The sequence below is a fragment of the Myotis daubentonii genome, chromosome 3, assembly GCF_963259705.1.
Source record: "Myotis daubentonii chromosome 3, mMyoDau2.1, whole genome shotgun sequence".
NCBI classification, from domain to species: Eukaryota; Metazoa; Chordata; class Mammalia; order Chiroptera; family Vespertilionidae; genus Myotis; species Myotis daubentonii.
In genome coordinates, this window is record NC_081842.1 from 188444557 (window position 1) to 188465870 (window position 21314).

The 21314-nt window shown below is 42.7% G+C and overlaps 2 protein-coding genes across 6 annotated transcripts; both read left to right on the top strand.

Moving 5' to 3' along the window:
- The first annotated feature begins 546 nt into the window (after nt 1-546).
- EXO5 (exonuclease 5) lies at nt 547-6575 on the top strand. The gene is made up of 3 exons (XM_059689744.1): nt 547-623; nt 1444-1500; nt 5095-6575. Exon 3 carries the CDS (start codon nt 5121-5123, stop codon nt 6231-6233), a length of 1113 nt encoding a protein of 370 aa, XP_059545727.1. The 5' UTR covers nt 547-623; nt 1444-1500; nt 5095-5120; the 3' UTR covers nt 6234-6575.
- On the top strand, nt 1380-21075 carry ZNF684 (zinc finger protein 684). Of its 5 annotated transcripts, none has more exons than XM_059689739.1 (5): nt 1380-1500; nt 11921-11959; nt 15972-16098; nt 16414-16509; nt 19656-21075. In XM_059689739.1, exons 2-5 carry the CDS (start codon nt 11945-11947, stop codon nt 20573-20575), a joined length of 1158 nt encoding a protein of 385 aa, XP_059545722.1. In that variant the 5' UTR covers nt 1380-1500; nt 11921-11944; the 3' UTR covers nt 20576-21075. The 5 variants fall into 5 exon arrangements, with proteins under 5 accessions (XP_059545722.1, XP_059545724.1, XP_059545726.1 ...); XM_059689741.1 differs by lacking the exon at nt 1380-1500 and adding an exon at nt 10377-10537; XM_059689743.1 differs by lacking the exon at nt 1380-1500 and adding an exon at nt 10389-10446.
- Nucleotides 21076-21314: the final 239 nt, after the last annotated feature.

Consider the following 21314-nt stretch of genomic DNA (forward strand, 5'->3'; position numbering starts at 1 on the left):
AAGTAAATAGAAAAAAGAAATACATTGATGAGACAAGCGCCAGCATCTCTGAAAAGCGAATTCGCGGTTGTTCTCTCCGCTGGGAAAGCTGGTGCGAGGTGCAGAGGGGGACAGAGCATCCAAGATGGCAAAGCGAAGACGCGCCATTGAACGGACGGAGGCTCCGTGCCAGGGAGAAAGGAACATGCCCAGACCTTTCCCGGGCACTGGCTTGACAGTAGCCAGGGAACCCGCCCGACTGGGCGCTTCCAGGTCAAGTGACAGCGCAGCTCCGTCACCAACCAATGAAACCGCCCGCGCAGCCAGCGGCGCGCAGGTGGGATCGGCCCAAAGGCGGCCCGCGCACTGGGGCTCTCCACTCGGCGCCGCGGCGGGAGGGACTCCGGGCGGATCCGCTGCCTCGCGAGGACGAGGACCGGGCGGCGCCGCGGAGGCCTCTGGGAGGGGGCGGGCCTTGCGCAGCCGCGGGGCATTCCCAGCCCGGTCTCCCGGCGGCTTGGTGTGAAGCCCGGGAGGGAAGCGCCGCTGCCTGACCTGCTCCTGCTGGTGGAGAGTGGAGTCGGGAGCAGTTCCGAGGCCGCCGCGGAGCCGAGTGGCGTCCGGGATTCGCAGGAGGACCCGAGGTTAAGGGGGGGCCGGCGAGTGGGGTGGCGGACGGAGGGCTGCGTTTCGAGCTCTGGGGTCTGTTCCCGCGGTTGCCACGCCCCTCACCCGCCCCGCCTCCCCGGGGGGCACGGCTCCCTGGAAGCGGTGTGCTTCGGCTGCCCGCGCGGCCAGGCTTCTGTGGCTTCTGGACCTCTCACTCCCGGAAGCTCCTGCGGTCCGCTGGGATCCCTTCCCGGGGGGTGTCATGCCTGGCTGCTCCAGGACACTAGGAAGCGCTCAGAAGTGTTTAGGGCGTGCATGGGACTCGGGGAGACCGTGGTTTGGGGCCGGTGGAAAGGTGCCTCCTGAAGGCCAGCGTTCTCGGAGCCCGTGAGTCCGGGCTGCTGCAGACAAGCAGGACGCTAGGGTGCAGGCAGCGGCCGTCCGCAAGCTGCACGGACCCAGAGAACGCTCTGGGTGACCTGAGGTCTCTGCCCGAGTTCCGGGAGGAGCTTGAAGCTGGAAGAGGAAGCTGACCGCAGAGCTCCTGGGGACATTTTTTTAAAAAGTCCTTATACTTGCAGGGCGCAGGGGTTGGGTCAAGTCGCTGCATCCAAGGTATGGGGAAAACGAAGTCGCCGAGGATTTGCCCCTGGAGAGAGGCAGGCGTTGCCTAGGACCTGGGGTGGGCTACGGTTTGTGCAGTGTGGAGCCGAGAGGGGAAACGCTGCAAAGTGAGGGAACGGTCAGGCGAGAAAGGACAAAAAGCCCCCATTCTGCCACGGCAAAGCCCGGAGTTGCTCATCTGGATTCACGGATGCAGACCTGGTGTTTCAGGGCTCCTCTCTCCTCCCCCAGCTTTGTCATTTCAGCATCTGCCTTTCCCCGTGCGGAGGAAGAGCAACCAAGTCCCCGGTGAGTAGTTTTCCTCTCTCCTGAGGTTTAATCTCGTCTGTCAGAGGGAATAGACACACTGTCTCATCCTTGGGAAGGGGAAGAAGATCCGAATTTGTTCAGTGCTACTATATATACAGTTTTGTCACTCAATCGTGTGGGTAGCCGAGTACAGCTGGAAGGAATACTCTAATTTTAAAGATGTATCAGTAGCCACGGGAAAACTTGCCCAAGAGTGAGTACTTCCTAAAGCAAGTAGCATACTACTAAATACGACTGATCTAGTCAGGATCAGATTCAGAATCCAGATCTGTAGGCTCCCCAGACTCTTGATACAATGCTGGTGTTTCCCAAACATCTCATTCACTTGCCACCTAATGATTTTTAAAGTATATTTTATTGATTTTTTACAGAGAGGAAGGGAGAGAGACAGAGAGTTAGAAACATTGATCAGCTGCCTCCTGCACATCCCCCACTGGGGAAGCTCCCGCAACCCAGATACATGCCCTTGACCAGAATCGAACCTGGGACCTTTCAGTCCGCAGGCTGACGCTCTATCCACTGAGCCAAACCGGTCATGGCGCCACCTAATGATTTTGCTATACCTATGTACTCTCTGTATTGTTATTCTCGTATTTTAATTTTTTACACTTATTTCAAAATCAAACTTGTCCTAAGAAATACTACCTATGACATACATTTGATGGATGCTCTAATAGCTTTACATGTATTCTAAGATACATATAAAAATATTGATCAACATACCACGTAAAATCATCTCATGTCAAAAAGATACAAATTGCATTTTGGGACCCCGTGCACTGCATCATGCTCTTGCTGAGATACTTTCTGCATGGGAAAGTCTAAGCAACCCATCTGAGTCTAAATTATCCATCCCCGTACATTGTTTTCTTCTTTGAGGCGAATAATTCCGCACACAATGCACCTCTCTCCCCTCTTTGTGTCTTCTCCACAAAACATTTCACTTACCTGTTCAGGGATACTCTGTTCTCAATGTTGCCTGACAAACAAGTAGAAAGTCCATACCTTAAACAGTACTGCCCAATAGAGCGTTCTGTCATCAGGGGAAATGTTCTAAATCTGTGTCTTATAATGTGGTACCCACTAGCCATCTGTAGCTACTGAGCACTTAAAATGTGCCAAGTGCAACTCAGAAAATGAGTTTTAAATTTTATTTAATTTTAGTCACTTGTGGCTGGTGGGTACATATTGAACAACCCAGGTCTAGATATTTGAAATAAAATATTTTCAAGGTCAGTTGATTTGGATTTTGTGCCCTGTCCCTGGTGGTTGGGGAAAACCCCAAAGTACCTGTTCATTGTCATTTAACTTTAGTTTCTTGGTGGAGGGAAAAGATACTCTCCAAACTTCAGGGCCTTCATGCTCCAAATAACATTACTCATTTTGAAATTGTCATCATTTAAGGCACATTTGCAGTTTCAGACACGTGCAAATATGCAGCTTCTGTGTTTTAATTCTATTTAAGTATACCATTTTCAAGGCATCAGTTCTTAAGCTTTAAACCTGGGAGTTGGTGCATTCAGCTTATTCATTGCTTATTAGAATAGCAAGGAGGAAATGGCCCATAGTTATCTCAATTGACTTAAATTCTGTGTCAAATTACTTATTTTTTCTGGCACCCTGAGTCAAATACTAGTGGACTGGTCATGCCTTGTTTTGTTTTCTCTCTATGCAAGGTTAGATATGTGAGGTTATGAGGAAGGCTTAAACAGAGTATCTTCACAAGATAATTTGCCTGGTTTTTTAAGATTAAGAATACTTGAGAGACAGAACAATATAAATGAGATGTGTGGTCTTTGTTTCCTGGCTTAAGGAAAGGAATGTCTATCCAAGACATTTTAGGGCAGTTGGAGAAATTTGAATGAGGACCAGAATATTAGGGTATTACCAATTATGTAAGATGTGATAATAGTGTAGTTAATGTGGGAGAATATACATATTTATATTTGAAGTGTTATGATGTCTATAATGTACTTTAAAATAGTTCAGCCAAAAAAGAGTGCACATGAAAGAAACAAATGTAACAACGTCAATAGTTGTTTATCTAATTGGCTTGTATATGGCCGTTCATTGTTCTGTTCTGTTTCTCTGTATGTGAAATTTTTCATAGTAAAATTTTTTAAAGTACCTGTCCTACAGTAGAATATTCAGATATTGCATGTGAAATACTTGTCTCAGTGTCTAGCACACAATAACTACACAATAAATATCACTATTTATATAATTGATTATATTATTAATATTAATAGTGCTTATTGACAGATATTTTCCATCATAAGTTAATGTCTTGTGGAGGGAGAAAATAAAAATGTTAGTAGTATAAATCACAGTCAGTAAGGGTAAAATTAAACCCAAAAAGAGCTTTCTGTCTGCCATTTCCTTAACATCTCAAATATAAAAAAAGCAACTAGTTTCCACATGTCTCTGTGAATATCCTTTCTCATTACTTTATGCTATTACTTTGTGTATGAGTAGATCTATTTGTATCAATAGTTAGTCTTTAAATTTTAATCCTGCAAACTACATTTAAAAACAGTCATTGTAGAGCTGATTTTTCTCAAGAAGCAGTTTGTAATTGAGATTTATTTTCATAGTCAAAGATTTTGTATCAATGGAATTATAGAAGTGATCCCTGGTAAACTTTCAAACATTGTTCCAACATTTACAAAGATCTGTATACACTTAAAATAATGAAATAATGCCCCAAATCAGTAGAATTTTTTTTTAGAGAATAGTTTATAGCCAGGCCAGTGTGGTTCAGTGGTTGAGGGTTGACCTATGAACCAGGAGGTTGGGGCACATGCCTGGATCATGGGCTCGATCCCCAGTAGGGGGTGTGCAGGAGGCAGCTGATCAGTGATTCTCTCTCATCATTGATGTTTCTTTCTCTCTCTCTCCCTTCCTCTCTGAAATTAATAAAAATAGATTTAAGAAAAAGAATAGTGTGTTGATTTTTAGAGAGAGACGAAGGAAGAGGGAGAGGGAGAGAGAAATATCAGTGTGAGAACTAGCATTGATTGGCTGCCTCCCACATGCCCCCTGCTGTGGGTCAAGCCTGAAATTCGGGCATGTGCCCTGACCTGGAATCAACTGGCAACCTCCTGGTGCAGGGGAAGACATCCAACCAACTGAGCCACACCAGCCTAGGGCTCAATTCAGTAGAATTTTGAAGTAGAAAAGACAAACTCAAGTCTTTTTTAAAAAATTTAATTTAAATTCTTTATTGTTGAGAGCATTACATATGTCTTCTTTTTCCCCCATTGACCCCTCCCTACCCACTCAAACTCAAATCTTTTAAATGAAGAAATTGAGGCCAAGGAAAGTAATTTGCTTAAAGTCACACATAATGTGTTAGTGCCAGATTCAAGAATAAAACCATTTTGCACCTAAAAAATTTTTTAAGTGTTCATATATGGATGATACAAGGAGCCGTATTGTAAATTGTACCCGTACTACAACTCTGTAGCATTACTAATTGGTTGTAAACAAATAGGCTTCTTTAAGGAATGTAAATAAATAGTCATAATTCTGTTAATTTATTTGGATAATACATTTCTTTAACATGATTTGCAGAGCCTAGACCAATCCAGAGTTCTGCCATGGCAGAGACTGAGGAAGAGGAGAAGGTGTCAGCGGAGGCCTCAGGGTTCTCGGATTTGAGTGACTCGGAGTTTTTGGATCTGGAGGATACCCAAGAGTTGAGTGATCCACTTAGCAAGCCTGGCCCTTCTTCTGAACTCCCTGGGAAGGATGGCAAGCTCATAAGCTTACCAAAGTGGAAAAAAGGATTGGATGTCTTATCACCCATGGAGCGATTCCACCTTAAATATTTGTATGTGACTGACCTGTCTACTCAGAACTGGTGTGAACAGCAAATGGTATATGGGAAGGAACTTCCTGGTTTCTTGGCACCTGAGAAGGCAGCTATTTTGGACACTGGTGCCAGTATCCACCTAGCTAGAGAACTAGAACTTCATGATCTTGTGACTGTCTCCATCACCAGCAAAGAAGATGCGTGGGCAGTTAAGTTTCTGAATATGTTATCAATGATTCCTACCCTGCAGTCAGAAGGGCGCATCAGAGAGTTTCCAGTGTTTGGAGAAGTGGAGGGTGTGCTTCTTGTTGGAGTGATCGATGAGCTGCACTATACGCCCAAGGGGGAATTGGAACTGGTTGAACTCAAGACACGCAGACGCCCTGTGCTCCCTCTGGAGGCTCAGAAAAAAAAAGACTGTTTTCAAGTCAGCCTATACAAGTATATCTTTGATGCCATGGTACAAGGGAAGGTGACCACTGCTAGCCTAATCCACCACACAAAATTGCATCCAGAAAAGCCACTGGGACCTGCAGTGCTGAGGCATGCCCAACAGGGAGGCTTCTCTGTGACGTCCTTGGGTGACCTCATGGAGCTGGTCATCTTGTCTCTAACATTGTCTGACCTTCCAGTCATTGATATTCTGAAGATTGAGTATATCCACCAAGAGACTGCCACTGTGCTGGGTTCAGAGATTGTGGCCTTTGAAGAGAAGGAGCTGAGAAGCAAAGTGCAGCACTATATGGCTTACTGGGTAGGCCACCGAGAGCCTCAAGGGGTTGATGTGGAGGAGGCTTGGAAATGCCGGACATGCAACTATGCAGATATCTGTGAGTGGAGGAAGGGCGGTGGGGTGCACAGCTCCTCGCTAGAGCCCCAAGCCAAAAGAACCAGATGAACAGAAGGTGTGCCTTAAGGAACTTTCACCCTTCCTGCTCCCGATGTACTCACAAAGTAAAACGGGGCCCGTCTTTGGCTTTCATATTTTCTCAACCTCTAACCACTCAAATCTAGGACCAATGCTTGGGTGAGTGGGAGATCTGGGATTATACTGTACCTGGAGCTTCACCATAGATTGCCAAGAAGACAGATGCTCATCATGGCTGGAAGAGCAGTATCCTTCAGCAATCATTGCCTTCCTAAGAAGATTCTTCAGTTTCTGTTAAGTCTCTTCCCTATTTTTTCTCAATCAAGGCTTTCTGCATTTTATATAATAAAATAAAATGAAATACTGTCCAGATTGGTTAACTGATGGTTGTTTTTTTTTCATAATCTCAGTCCTTCATAGGTAACCACTATAAATGGTTGTGTATATGCTAACCTTGACCTTCTGCTTCATAGGTTGATGTTCAACCACTGAGCCATCATCGGCTGGGCACTTTGTGCTTTCTTACAAAATAGTTGAAGCATTTGTAATTGGAATCACCTCAGGATCACTAATGATGTTTTCTACAAATACTTCCCTGGTTTTCAGCCTTGACATGTCTAAATAATTTTATCTCTCCCTTTTGAATTCTGCCTAAGGTGTCTGAACCCCAAATTATGGACCTCTTGGATGCTTGTTCAATGAATGGCTAAATAAAAAGAGATGTGACAACAAAGCTATTTCTTGATTTTTTAAAAACATGCTTTCTGGGCCAGAGAATGGATTGAGTACCTTAAGTAGGATTAGAAATTTCCAAAACAATAGAAATTTCCAAAACCATAGTGGTTAAACAAAATAGAATTTTTTTTCTCTCTTATGAAAAAGACAGTCTAGTTCTGATGTGGCACCCCATGGTGTTCGGAGCCCAAATTCCTTCTCTCTTACTTCTCTAGCATCAGCAGGTATCTTTCTACTTCATAGTCCAAAATGGCTGCCCAAGCTCCAGTTATCCATTACACATTCAGTATAGAGCTGAAATAGGAAAGGGGCATCATTTTAAGGACACTTCCTAAATTTGTACCACTGCTTCCACTTCCATCCCACTGGCCAAAACTTGGTTACCTGGTCATAGCTAGCTGCATATGTAAATTTTGTTCTGGGAAAGCATATATCCAGATAAAAACTGAAAATCCTATGAACTATAAAAAAGGGAGAATGGATATTGAGTGACAACTTGACATCTCTGCCCCACTGAGATTTTCAGGAACAGAGCTTGCAATTTTTGCCTTTCTAAGGACCCTAAACCTTAGGGCAGTGATGGTGAACCTTTTGAGCTTGGCATGTCAGCATTTTGAAAAACCCTAACTTACCTCTGGTGCCGTGTCACATATAGAAATTTTTTGATATTTGCAACCATAGTAAAACAAAGACATATTTTTATATTTTATATATTTAAATGCCATTTAACAAAGAAAAATCAACCAAAAAAATGAGTTCGCGTGTCATCTCTGACACGTGTGTCATAGGTTCACCATCACTGCCCTAGGGGGAAAGAGGAAAGATGAACATGACTAGTCCTTAATTGGTCCCCACAACCCCATCCCGGCACCAAAATGTGTTAGAACATTTAGTTTAAGGCTCATAATTTTAAAAATCTGATGTCATCTGCTAGATGGAGTCTGGACAACTCTTTCCCTGTCTTGCATAATCTGGGGCAAAAGCATCAGATTGAAAGGGTCAAGTTTCAGAATTTGATACAAGTCCATTGGAGGCCTGAAGGAGGCAGGTCCTTACGAACATGAAATTCTTGGAGGCTTAACCTAATGATTCTGGGCATCCTGTGGCACCAAGAAGAGAGCAGGTTTGAGAGGACCCAACCAAGAGATTCAGTTCCAGCCCTCCTGCTTTATATAGTTTAGCAGAGAATACAGACAAGTAATCAGGCAGTGACAGAGCCATGTGATAAGAGCTAGCATAGAGTGGTAGGGTGGTACAAGATGCTACAGGTTCACAAAAGGAAGTCTACGCTGGACTTGTGAGAAACATTGACTTACTAGATTATTGGTTTATCACAAAGGAATACAATACTTGCCCTTTTGTGACTGTCTTACTAGTATTTCACTCAGATAATGTCTTCAAGTTTATCCATGTTATAGCAGGTGTCAGATCAATATTCAAAAATAAATTGTACAGTTGCAATAAAAACGATCAAATGAAAATTTAAAATACAGTTTATAATATAAAAAAGATGGAATACTTCAGGATATTTTTGACCAAAAAATATGCAAGTATTTTACATCAAAAACTAGAAAACATTGCTGAGAGAAATTAAAGCAGACTTAAATAAATGAGACATACCAGGCTCATGGTTCTCTCCAAATTGATCTATAGATTGAAGATGCTGAGCCAGACAAGTTCCATAATGCACTTATAAGGATAAAACTATAGACAGTTTCACATTTATTCAGTATTCACAGATAATTATTTAGCACCCATTAAGTGCCAGGCTTTGGAGACAATGTCATGAACAAAACTAAAATTACACTCACACCATTTCCAATGAGTTTGTGATTTTTTTCCTCCACCACCAACCAATTCTCTGACACCAACTGAATATCCTACAATTCAGCTCAATTCTGACACTACCTACTTGGTAATAGTGTCAGATTATACAGGTAAAGTGCTCAGTCCTATAATTTCCCCCTCCCCCTCCATTTCAGATACTAATTGCAAGTCTAGGTTGTCACCTGTGCTTCTGACCTATAGGTTATAGATTGGAGGTTCCAATGATCCCCTTCTCATGTTCAACTAATTCGATAGAGTGGCTCACAGAACTCAGAGAAAAATTGTACTTACTAGATTATCAGTTTATTACAAAGAAATATAATATAGGAACAGCCAGATAGAAGAGATGCATAAGGGCAAGGTGTAGGGGAAAGGATACAGAGCTTTCATGCCTTCCCTGTCTGGGTTAATCACAGCTCCCCAACCTCCAATACCTTCCTATCTTCACTTTCAGTTTTCTATTTCACTGAGGAAATAGAAGCACTCATAAGAGGAAATCCTAATTCTCTCACCACCAAATCTGTCTGTTTCAACAACTTTCATGTTGCTAAATTCAATGATCAGTTCTCAGTTCTCATCCTAGTTGACCTATCAGTAGCATTGAACACAGCGGATCACTCCCTTCTTCTTGGAACATTTTCTTCCCTTGATTTTCCAGATCCTAACTCTCCTACTTTTCCATCTATCTCACGGATTATTCATTATCAGTCTTCTTTGTTGGGTCCTCTTCATTTCCCTGACCTAAGCTACTGCATTGCTAGAAGAAACCAAATTTGAGTCAGGGTAAATTATTCTCTTAGCATACTGCTGATTTAGATTTTCCAGTATTTAAAAATTCTGATGTCTATATTTTTAAATAAAAATGATATGCACACCTGCTTTTTTTGGTAGAGAGCATGGAGTTAGCATAACTGACCCCGTTTTGAGGGGACTCTACCCATGTCCAGGCAAACAGCCAAATCCTGGGCATTTAACCAAGGGAGGTAACCAATAGGTGACAAGAACTTAGAGGACCAAGCGACTACCTAGGGTCCCCGCCTGATCAGGCACCCTGATACTACTCGGGGGTGAGTACATCCAGTTGTACTCGCAGCCAGAGTGATCCCCACACTTTTAAAAATGAGCATGGGCCGAAACCGGTTTGGCTCAGTGGATGGAGCGTCGGCCTGCGGACTGAAAGGTCCTGGGTTCGGTTCCGGTCAAGGGCATGTACCTGGGTTGCGGGCACATCCCCAGTGGGAGATGTGCAGGAGGCAGCTGATCAATGTTTCTCTCTCATCGATGTTTCCAACTCTCTATCTCTCTCCCTTCCTCTCTGTAAAAAATCAATAAAATATATTAAAAAAAATAAATAAAGTCCAGTTCTTTCCAAAAGCTTGGGAAGTTCTCATCAATTATTAAAAAAATAAATAAATAAATAAATAAATAAATAAATAAATAAAAAATAAAAATGAGCATGGCTCTCAAGCAGCCCCAGAGATACCAACCCTGGAATTAACCCAAGTGAGGTGGAAATAGCTGAGGTTTTCCGGAAACTAGCTCCACGTGCCTTATGGGAAATGTAGTCTCGGATGGATGGCCTACCCCGCGGGGGAGCCTGGGAGCTCTAGATGGGCTGTTACTTCCGCGTACGCACGGCCGGGAGGTAGCCAGCCTTCAGTTATCTTCGCATCCGCGTAGCGTGAGTGACAGTGGGTGTTGCTCCCGAGTCTCTGGGAGGTCCCTGTAAACTGATGTAGGACTTGGAGCGAGGCGATGCTGGGAGCGGAGAGGTGAGAGGCTGACGGGCACGACCGTGCAGACTAAGGGAGGGCGGGGAGAATGGCAGGCGCTGGGTTATTGGCTTCCCCAGCCGAAGATAAACTCAGCCATCCGCACACGCGGTCACTTGGTGTTTGTGTGCCTTCCAGTTCTGAGTAGTTCAGAGAGAGCAAGCGCAGGGCTCCGAGCGCCACTCAGTGGGTTCCTAGATCCCGGCTGGGGCAGGGGCAGGGGCAGGGGCAGGGGCAGGGGCAGGGGCAGGGGCAGGGGCAAACTTAGTTTGCATTCCTGCCTTCGCTGGTAAAGCTCACTGTGTGGGAAGGAGTCTGCATCAAACCACCTTTCTTGGTTACAGGAGCGCCTTTGGCCCTATCAGAGCCTGCAGTAGGACATGTTAAACCGGGTCAGGGGATCTGGGAAGAAAGCGTTTCTGGAGAAACTGTGTAGTCTCACACATGCATCACCTGAAGTAACTTACCTTCATTTTACGGCATGAATTAACTAAAGCTGAGAGAGGTGAAGTGACTTGGCTAGACTCCTACAGCTTAGTAAGTGGAAGAGCTGAGATTTAAATCCAGATGAGCCTTCTCCAAATGTCATTCTTTTTTAGAAGATAGCACCCTGCAAAAAAACCCAAGGAGTTGGATTTATTCTTCTTTTGAAATATTTGAGCAGTGAATATTGAGTAAATTTCGATTTGTTGGCATTTTTTAAGGGGTGAATGTACAGATCTTCTAGTGAAGATTATGTAAATAAAGCCGTGACTCCCTCTTGCACATTTTAGTCTTTCTAGGGCCCCAGATGTACTGGTTAGAATTGGAAAAAGCCCAGACTGCATTCATAGGAGATGGTGAGTTTCCAGGGGGAGTGGAGGTGAGGAGAGAGAGTGAAACAGAAACAGTTTGGAGTCTAAACTACTTAAAAAAAAAAAAAGTTCCTGGGTCTTTGGATTTAGCCTTCTCAATAAAGCCAACCTAATTTGAGATCTCTTACACCAACTTCAGAGTAGACACCAGAGAATCACAAGAAGGAATGACTTCCAGAGACACTGAGCATCAGAGACCAGGTTTTTAGTTAGTCTTTTAACTTGTTTATTATTTTCTTAGGATACATTTTGGGGGGGGGGGGGGGAACATGCCACTGGTTCAAAGGTTAAACAACCTGCTCTTAGTTCAGTAGGAATGTATAACATCCATATATCCATAACAGAATCACAGGTAGACATCGGTGCTGATAAAATAGGGGCTTTTCTGACTTGCTAGAAACATTCTCCCAGTAGGTGGCATTCTTGGAGGCTGCAGAGTGGGTGCCTCCATTCTGATAGAGCAGGGTTCTGCATTGCAGTCCTGGTTTTCCATGTCCTTCTATTTACTTCCTAATTTTTACTTTCGTAGATCTCTGTGCAAGAGTTGCAGAAGATGATTAACTTCCAGGTAAGAAATTCCTTTATTCAGTCATTTAAATCTCTCAAAAGTCCATATAAAAAGGAAATGTATAGTCAGGGAAAATGTAGATTAGGTCCAAAAGGAAATTTAGAAAATAGGGAAGTTGATATTCAGGTCACAGGGTTTGCACATAGTTGGAATAAATTTGAGTTGCATTTGTGTGTTCAATATTTCTGGCCATCATAGAAAATGGATAACCAACCAGTTAAAGTATTGGCATTGTCTGTGAGGATAAAGCAAAATAGTTCCCCAGGTAAATAAAGTTTTTCGTGGCACAGTTCTTTAAAGAAAGTATCTTCTAATGGGCTTTCATAGAGATAATACTAAAAGCATTCATAGCAAGAACCCAATGAAAAATATAACATCAGATTTCCTATGCCATTCTAAGAATGTTCCCTAGAGTAAACAGAGGACACAGTGCCAAGCAGTTCTATATAAACCCTTATAATGTTTATCCAGAAAAATAAGTAAAAGGTACCCTTGTACCTTTTTCAGGGTTTCCAGCTATTCTTGATCATTTTCTCTTTCTTGTACATTTTAAAATTAGATTGTCAAAGTCCCTAAAGGAGTGTGTATTAAGTATTTTTGTTGTGATTGCATTACACTTTTAGATTACTTTGGAGAGAATGACTTTTCAATAATGGGTCCTTCATTTATTTAAATTTTCTTGTAGGTTCTTGTAGGATATATATATATATATATCCTATCTAATAAAAGAGAAACATGGTAATGGTAATTGGCGTATGACCGCTACCCTTCCCATTGGCTAATCAGGGTGATATGCAAATTAACTGCCAGCCAAGATGGCGGCCGGCAGCCAGGCAGCTTGAAACGAACATGAGGCTTGCTTGCTTCAGTGATGGAGGAAACCAGTGTTCCCCGCCTGCCTTGCCGGCCTCTGAGCCTGCAGTTTGAAACATTGTTACAAATATAGAAGCTAAACAAAACCCCAGAAACCTGCTTTCAGCCTGCCGGGATCTCAGAGCTGGAGTTATACATTGTTTCGATTATAGAACACAAACAAACCAGATACCTGCTTTCAGCAGCAGAGGCCTCAGAGCTGGAGCCAGAGCTAAAGCTGGCCCAAAATAAAAAGAAAAACAGGAGCAGTTGGGAGCTTCAGCCCTCAGCCCCTCACCCAGACTGGCCAGGCACCCCAGTGGGGACCCCCACCCTGAAGGGTGTGTGACCAGCTGCAAACAGCCATCATCCCCTCACCCAGGCTGGCCAGGCACCCCAGTGGGGACCCCCACCCTGATCCAGGACACCCTTCAGGGCAAACCAGCCGACCCCCACACGTGCACCAGGCCTCTATCCTATATAGTAAAAGGGTAATATGCCTCCCAGCACCGGGACCAGTGGAGCCGCGAGGCCTCCCGGCACCGGGATCAGTGTGACAGGGGGCAGCGCCCAAACCCCCTGATTGCCCTACGGCTCTGTGTGTGACAGCGGGCGGGGCCACAACCTCCCTATTGGCCCTGCTCTGTTTGTGACAGGGGAAGGCGCCCCAACCTCCTGATCAGCCCTGCTCTGTGCTTGATAGGGGGGAGCTCCCCAACCCCCTGATCGCCCTGTGGCTCTGTGTGTGACAGGGTGCGGCGCCCCAACCCCCTGATCGGCCCTGCTCTGTGTGTGACAGGGTGCGGCGCCCCAACCCCCCTGCCCCATGGTCCCTGCTCTGTGTGTGATGGGTAGAGCCATAACCTCCCTATCGGCCCTGCCCTGAGTGTGACAGTGGCGGCGCCCCAACCCCATGATGGGCCCTGCTCTGTGGGTGATAGAGGGCGACACCCCAACCGCCCCCCACGGCCCCTGCTCTGTGTGTGACGGGGTAGAGCCATAACCTCCCCATCGGCCCTGCCCTGAGTGTGACAGGCTGCGGCACCCCCACCCTCTGATCCGCCCTGCTCTGTGTGTGACAGGGGCCGGTGCCCCAACTCCCCTATCGGCCCTACTCTGTGAGTGACAGGGGGCAGCTCCCCAACCCCCTGATCGGCCCTGCTCTGTGCGTGACAGGGGGATCTCCCCAACCCCCTGATCGGCCCTGCTCTGTGCATGACATGGGGGAGCTCCCCAACCCCCTGATCGACCCTGCTCTGTGCGTGACAGGGTACGGAGCCCCAACCCCCCTGATGGGCCCTGCTCTGTGAGTGACAGGGGGCAGCGCCCCAACCCCCTGATTGGCCCTGCTCTGTGCGTGACGGGGTGGCGCCGCAACCTCCCATTGACCCTGCCTTGATTGTGACAGGGTGTGGTGCCCCAACCCCCCAATCAGCCCTACCCTGAGCATGACTGAGGGTGGCATCGCAACCTCCCGATCCGCCCTGCTCTGTGCATGACAGGGGCGGCGCCCTAACTCCCCAATCGGCCCTGCTCTGAGCCCGACCAGGGGCTGTACCTACAGATTGGGCTTGCCCTCTGCCACCCGGGAGCAGGCCTAAGCCAGCAGGTCGTTATCTCCCGAGGGGTCCCAGACTGTGAGAGGGCACAGGCCAGGCTGAGGGACCCCCTCTTCCCCCCCCCCCCCCCCCCCGAGTGCACAAATTTTGGTGCACCAGGCCTCTAGTATATATATAAAAATAAATAAATAAGTGTGGCTATTAAGACTAGTATAGGTATTTTCCATCATATTTTCTTATTGGCTATTCTGTTATATAGGAAAGTATGGATTAATCTGTTTAACTTTATAGTCATGCACCACTTATGACTGAGAAATGTGCCATTAGGCAATTTTGTCATTGTGTGAACATGATATAGTGTACTTAAATCTACACAGATAGGCTAGTTACTTACTTTTTCTATGGATTCACCTATTCTGAACATTTTATACAAATGGAATCATACAATATGTGATCATTTGTAACTAACTTCTTTCACCTCGCACATTATTTTCTTCTATTTTATAGATAGCTTTTTATTGCACACGATGCTGTATTGTTTATCAATCCATTAATTTATGAATATCCATATTGATTTCACTTTTTGGCTATTAATAATTCTGCTTGAAGAGTTGTGCACAGGTTTTTGTGTGGGCATGTATTTTTAATTCTCTTGGGTATATGCCTATGAGGAATTGTTGGATCATATGGTAACTCTATGGTTAACTTTCGCGGAACTGCAAAGCTGCTTTCCTTAGTGGCTGCACAATTTTACAATCCCACCAGCAATGTGTGAGAGTTCCAGTTTCTTCACATCCTTGCTAACACCTGTCATTGTCTGTCTTTAATTTTAGCCATTCTAGTGGGGGTGAAGTGATACTCATTGTGGTTTTGATTTGCATTTTACTAATGACTAATGATGTTGAGCATCTTTTCATGTGCTTATGGATTATATATGTCTTTGTAGAAATGTTCAAATCCTTTGCCTATTTTTAAATTGGGTTATCTCTTTATTGTTGTGTTATAAGAGTTCTTTTTATATTCTAGATATAAATCTCTCATTAGATATATGGTTTGGAAATATTTCCTCCCATTCTGTATTGTCTTTTCATTTTCTTGATGGTATCCTTTTAAAATTTTGATGAATTACAACTTATCTATTTGTTCTTCTGTCACTTGCACTTTTTCTGTCATATTTAAGAAACCACTGGCTAATCCAAGTTCACGAAGATTTACTCCTATCTTTTCTTCTAAGAATTTTAGTTTTAGCTCTTACATTTAAGTCTCACCCATTTTAGTTTATTTTTGTATACGATGTGAGGTGTGTGTGGAAGAGTTATCCAACTTCATTCTTTTGCCTGTGTATATCCAGTTGTCCCAACAACATCTGTTAAAAAGACTATACTTGTCTTCATTGAATTGTCCTGGCAGCAGTTGAATATTTTAAGTATGATTTTTGTTTTTATCACAGTCTGTTTCTGAATCAAACATGCAGTAGTTATCATATATAACTTTCTGGAAACTCAACAGTGAACATGATATGACGATAAGAAGCTGACATGATTCTCTTGGAAGTCCCAAGTGATTCACACTTTAGTTTGAAGATCAATGTGCTATTACAGGGATCAGTGACATTCCAGGATGTGGCTGTGGACTTCACCTCAGAGGAGTGGCAGCTGCTTGACTGTGATCAGAGGACCTTATATTGGGATGTGATGTTGGAGAACTTTAGAAACCTCCTCTCAGTGGGTAAGGACAGTGGGTGGTAACTTCTCATCGTAACTCAGAATGCCCTTCCTGAAGACTTGTGAAAGCTGTGAACATTCTGAAGCTTTAGTAGGTTTGGCCCTGAGTTTTAGTGATCAAAGATTTGTCATCCTCTTTGGGGGTCAGATAGTGTGTTTATGCTTCTACCTCCCAAATGGAGGGGGAGAGTCTTTCTGTTCTAAAGACTGTTTGTCATCCTTTACAGGCCCTGAGACTCAAGGAGGCAGACCTGAGTTGTGAGGTAGTTGTTTGTCCCTAGCACCTTGTTCCCAGTTCTGTGTTGTTTCCCATGAACAGGGGGTGCAGTTACCAAAACAAAAGTGATCTTCAAGATGGAGCAAGGACAAGAGCTGCAGGTGGTGGAGAGAGAGAATTCACATTGGAGCCACCCAGGTGAGTGAGAGAAAACCAGGTAGATGGGAGTCTTTGGAATTGCTCAGTGAGGAGCAGGCACCTTTGAAACACTTTTCAGGAAGCATCTCTTAGAAGCCACACACGTTTGGAAGTGACTGGGAACACTTGACATAACATCATCAGGTCCCCAAATGACACTTCCACTTTCACTCTCCCCACATAGCTGCTCTTTCTCTTTGCTCAGCTCTTGTACGAAGGACGGCCCTCTCCTCTCTACTCTGGCTTTTCACACTGTCTGCTTCTAGATCCTTGCTTTGGTCTCTTAATTCCTAAAATTGTCATTCTCCTTCCCTCCCCAACATGATCACAGATCTTTTCCATACATGTAATTCTTAGAGCAAGCATGTCAAACTCAAAGACTAACGCAGGCCAAATAAACAAGGTTTAAGTTTATGTGGGCTGCAAAAAAAACAAAAGCTTCAATTTTCATAGAAACGTAGGTTTATTTCGATAGAGACATGCTGAATACAAAGGGCTGAAATAAATGAGTAATTGTTAACATAAAATAATAGAACATTTTAATAAAAATTAATATTTTTTCTTGAACATTAACTTACCAGACACTGAATAACTGCAAAAATGAATAAGCGTAATTTAAGTAAACCTATTTTTCTTGTTATCTGAAAGCGAAATATTTCCTGTTGTGCACACCAAACAAGTCAGTACAAGACTAATGACATGGCATTCTGCTGCTAAAATGTTTGCTGCTAGTATTAGTGGAGAGAAATGGTGCGCATGTGCGTAAGGTGCATAAGGGAAATGAATACAACACGATTATAGTAATCAGTCATTAGCGAATATTGTAGTTTGTTATAATAATTATGTATAACAGGATATTGTAAAAATTAAGTTACGAAATTTTTATTAAAATGCTTCTTACATACTGTTATATTGGCTGGGCCACAAAAATATTCGTTGTGGGCCACGAGTTTGACATGCTTATCTTAGAGGGTAGTCAGATTGTGTGGATTTTTGAAGTCTTATTCCACCAATCACTGTCTAGCCTAATTACTTTGTAGCACAATTTTGTTTATAAGATAGGGATAATACTAATCCTTAAAAACCCTATGACTTCTAAGGCATGTTTTCTTATGATAACACCCTGAAGAGAAAGACCTATATCAGTTTTTCCTTCTTTATCATTGTTGAGCACATAATGGGTATTTAGTGAACATTTCATTAATTCATTGTTGTAAAGTCAGGCATTGTGGAGATATTTCTTATTCTTTCTTTCAAGAAAGCTTTTTGTTATTTCCTGAGCAACATTCAAAGAAAGAAAGAAAAAAAAACCTATTACCTTTTTCCAGGTATGTGAATTGTAGTTGAAAAAGCAAAACATAGCCATGTAAAATATAAGTTGAGTGTGGAACATTTGTTCAGTGCATGATAACATTGCAGTTTTGTTCTAGTTAATTGTCAAAATGCATGATTTAGGAAGCAGCAGTGACTATCTTAGACATTCAGAGAAATGGAGCTTAAAAGTTTAAAGTATGCAAGGATTGGAGGAGTCTCTTTTTGAGGTCATGGAACAATGGCTCCTCCCTAAAAATATCTAAGTACTAGATAGGATGAGAGTGGATGAAGTGGGGCAAAAGATTGTAGTTATGTAGAGTCTAGAATCCTTGGAACAGCCCTGTCAGTGTGGTTCAGCCATTGAGTGTCAATCCACGAACCAAGAGGTTATTGGTTTGATTCCCGGTCAGGGCACATGCCCAAGTTGTGGGCTCGATACCCAGAAGGGGGCATACAGGAGGTAGCCCATTGATGTTTTTCTCATCATCAATGTCCCTATCTCTCTACCCTCTTCCTTCTCTCTCTCTCTCAAATCAATAAAAACATTTTTTAAAAAGTAGAATCCTTGGAACAGAAGGTCTTTGTTGAGGACTAGAAGAATACGTGCTTAGATACCATGAGTGAACTCATTATATCGCATAGTTTGTTCATCAGGCTAATTACCCTGGAATTTTCAGTTGGTTATTGTTGATTGAGGTAACACAGGACGCTGCTTCCCATTGCTTGAAGAGTGAGAAGAAGGAAATCCAATACCCATACTTAGAACCACTCTATAAAGGCATGTGTATTAATATTGATAGCTTACTACTCAGTCTAGCTCCATAGAGAAAGATAAGGCATGGAGCAAGAGGCTAAGGGTTTTGTGCTAAAACTCCACATGGAAGGAATCTCAGAAACAGGGAATTATAACCCCATCTTTCTGTTTTTATCTTTTTTTTCTTCTTTTATAAAATGGAGCAATGGATTTGGGATTTATGGGGTGACTTCAGGACCAAGGCGGCTTTCTGGAGATTAGTTTGTTAGGCAGATTGAAATAGGATGTAAAAACAGTTCTTGTCAAATACTAATATGACATAGTTTTCATATATAGAAATCCAGCCAGAATAAAAATGATAGCATGCAGACAGAATCTATGCTTGGGCTAAAGATAACTTGCCCTTGAATGACCCGTTTGGATATTTGTGTTGCTGTGCTTACAAGTAAGTATATGGAGGAATGAATCCCAGCTATAGTTAAGTTGGAACCCTGTCTACAGATACCTCTCAGTTCTAGTTTGGATGGGGTTAGAGTACTAGAGATATAAGAATATTCCTGAAGGAAAGTGACATTGTGCCAGGTGATTAAGAGGAAAAGGAGATGTGAATGAGGGAGAATCGGAGCTATCCTAATACGGTAATCTAGAAATTAGGTAGTGAAGACTGTGATTCTGATCAGCCTCCTCCAAATCTAGTTTTTTCTCTGATATTTTTTCCTTTAACTCACTTGTCTCTTGGACTCCCTTTCCATTAATCCGCTCTCTGCGATGGCTCTCTTCATTCTGTGAGCTAACAAGGCACCCTTGTTGAGCAACCTTTGACTTCCTTTATATCCTACTCACTGAACCTTATGCCTATTTTACTGTTTTCCCACAAGTCACAAGTTAAGCCATCTGTTCTCATTACTGTCATTCATCTGCTCCCATTTCCTTTTTAGAGTATTCTTAAAGCTCAGGAGCAAGGCAAATAGAGGATTTGTTTCAAAATGAGAGATTAGGTTTGAAGTCATGTAAGTTTCTTTCTATAACTATTGATAGAAAAAATTAACCAGTAATGTTTCATTGTACTCCTTTTTAGAAGCTGACTGCCCAGTTATTGATGAATCAGAGAAGCACCAGGAAAGCGAAGACAATTTTTTGAATTCAGTTTTGTTCACATTCAGTAAAATTCTGACTATGGAGAGACTCCATAGTTATAATATGAGCACAGATCATATTGGAAAAAATCATATAAATGCAAGAAAAATATCATATAAAGGCAAAACACATGGGAAGAGTTTGCAACCTACTTTAAACTTACTTAATTATAATAGACATTATAACGGAGAAAACCCTTATGAATGCAAGGACTGTGGGAAAGTCTTCAAAAAGAAGTTTCATTTAATTAGACATGAAAAAAATCATACAAGAAAAAAACCCTTTGAATGCAATGACTGTGGGAAAGCTTATAGCAGGAAGGCACACCTTGCAACTCACCAGAAAATTCATAATGGAGAGAGACCCTTTGTATGCATTGATTGTGGGAAAGCTTTTATGCATAAAACACAGCTCATGGTCCACCAGAGACTTCACACTGGAGAGAAACCTTATGAATGCAGTCAATGTGGGAAATCATTCACGTGGAACTCCTCCTTTACTCAACATGTGAAATCTCATACACTGGAGAACTCATTTGAATGTAAGGAATGTGGGAAAACCTTCAGGTATAGTTCATCCCTTTATAAACACTCTAGATTTCATACAGGAGAGAAACCCTACCATTGTATTGTATGCGGCAAAGCCTTTGGCAACACATCTGTGCTTGTTACGCATCAAAGAATTCACACAGGAGAAAAACCTTATGGATGTATTGAATGTGGCAAAGCCTTCATCAAGAAGTCTCATCTCCTTAGACATCAGATAACTCACACAGGAGAAAAGCCCTATGAATGTAACAAATGTGGGAAAACATTTTCCCAGAAGTCAAACCTTATTGTGCATCAAAAAATTCATATGTAATATTTACCTTATGAATATGAGAAAGTCTTAGATATTAAATGTCTTTATTAAATACAGATTTCATGGTGAGGAGAAATCTAAGAATTAGAATGAATTTGGAAAGAGTAGATTTCCATAAAGAGATAATCCCAAACATGTTCTGGAAGTGATGATAAACTATTTACAGAAAAGATCACAGAAATCATTAAATCATAAGTAATAGAGCGTAGAGCATCGAAAGTAAGCATAAATTAAATAATCAAGGAATCAGTGAAGACTACATTTACTATCCCTGATTGTTTTATTTTTATAACAACTTATACATTTATGTATGTGTGAGTATAAAATATGTTTATACATAATATTAAATTATATCTATTGCATTTCTTCAGTAAGTATCACCATTTTTTCTTCCAATCCTAACAATAACATGCAAGGGAAAAAATGTGTTTAATATGAAGTATGAATTTCAGTAATATTTATATCCATTTGCTGGCACTTTTTTTTTAAAAATATATTTTATTGATTTTTTACAGAGAGGAAGGGAGAGAGACAGAGAGTTAGAAACATCGATGAGAGAGAAACATCGATCAGCTGCCTCCTGCACATCTCCTACTGGGGATATGCCCGCAACCCAGGTACATGCCCTTGACCGGAATCGAACCTGGGACCCTTGAGTCCGCAGGCCTATGCTCTATCCACTGAGCCAAACCGGTTTCAGCATTTGCTGGCACTTTTAATGGGCACAGCAGTGTTACTG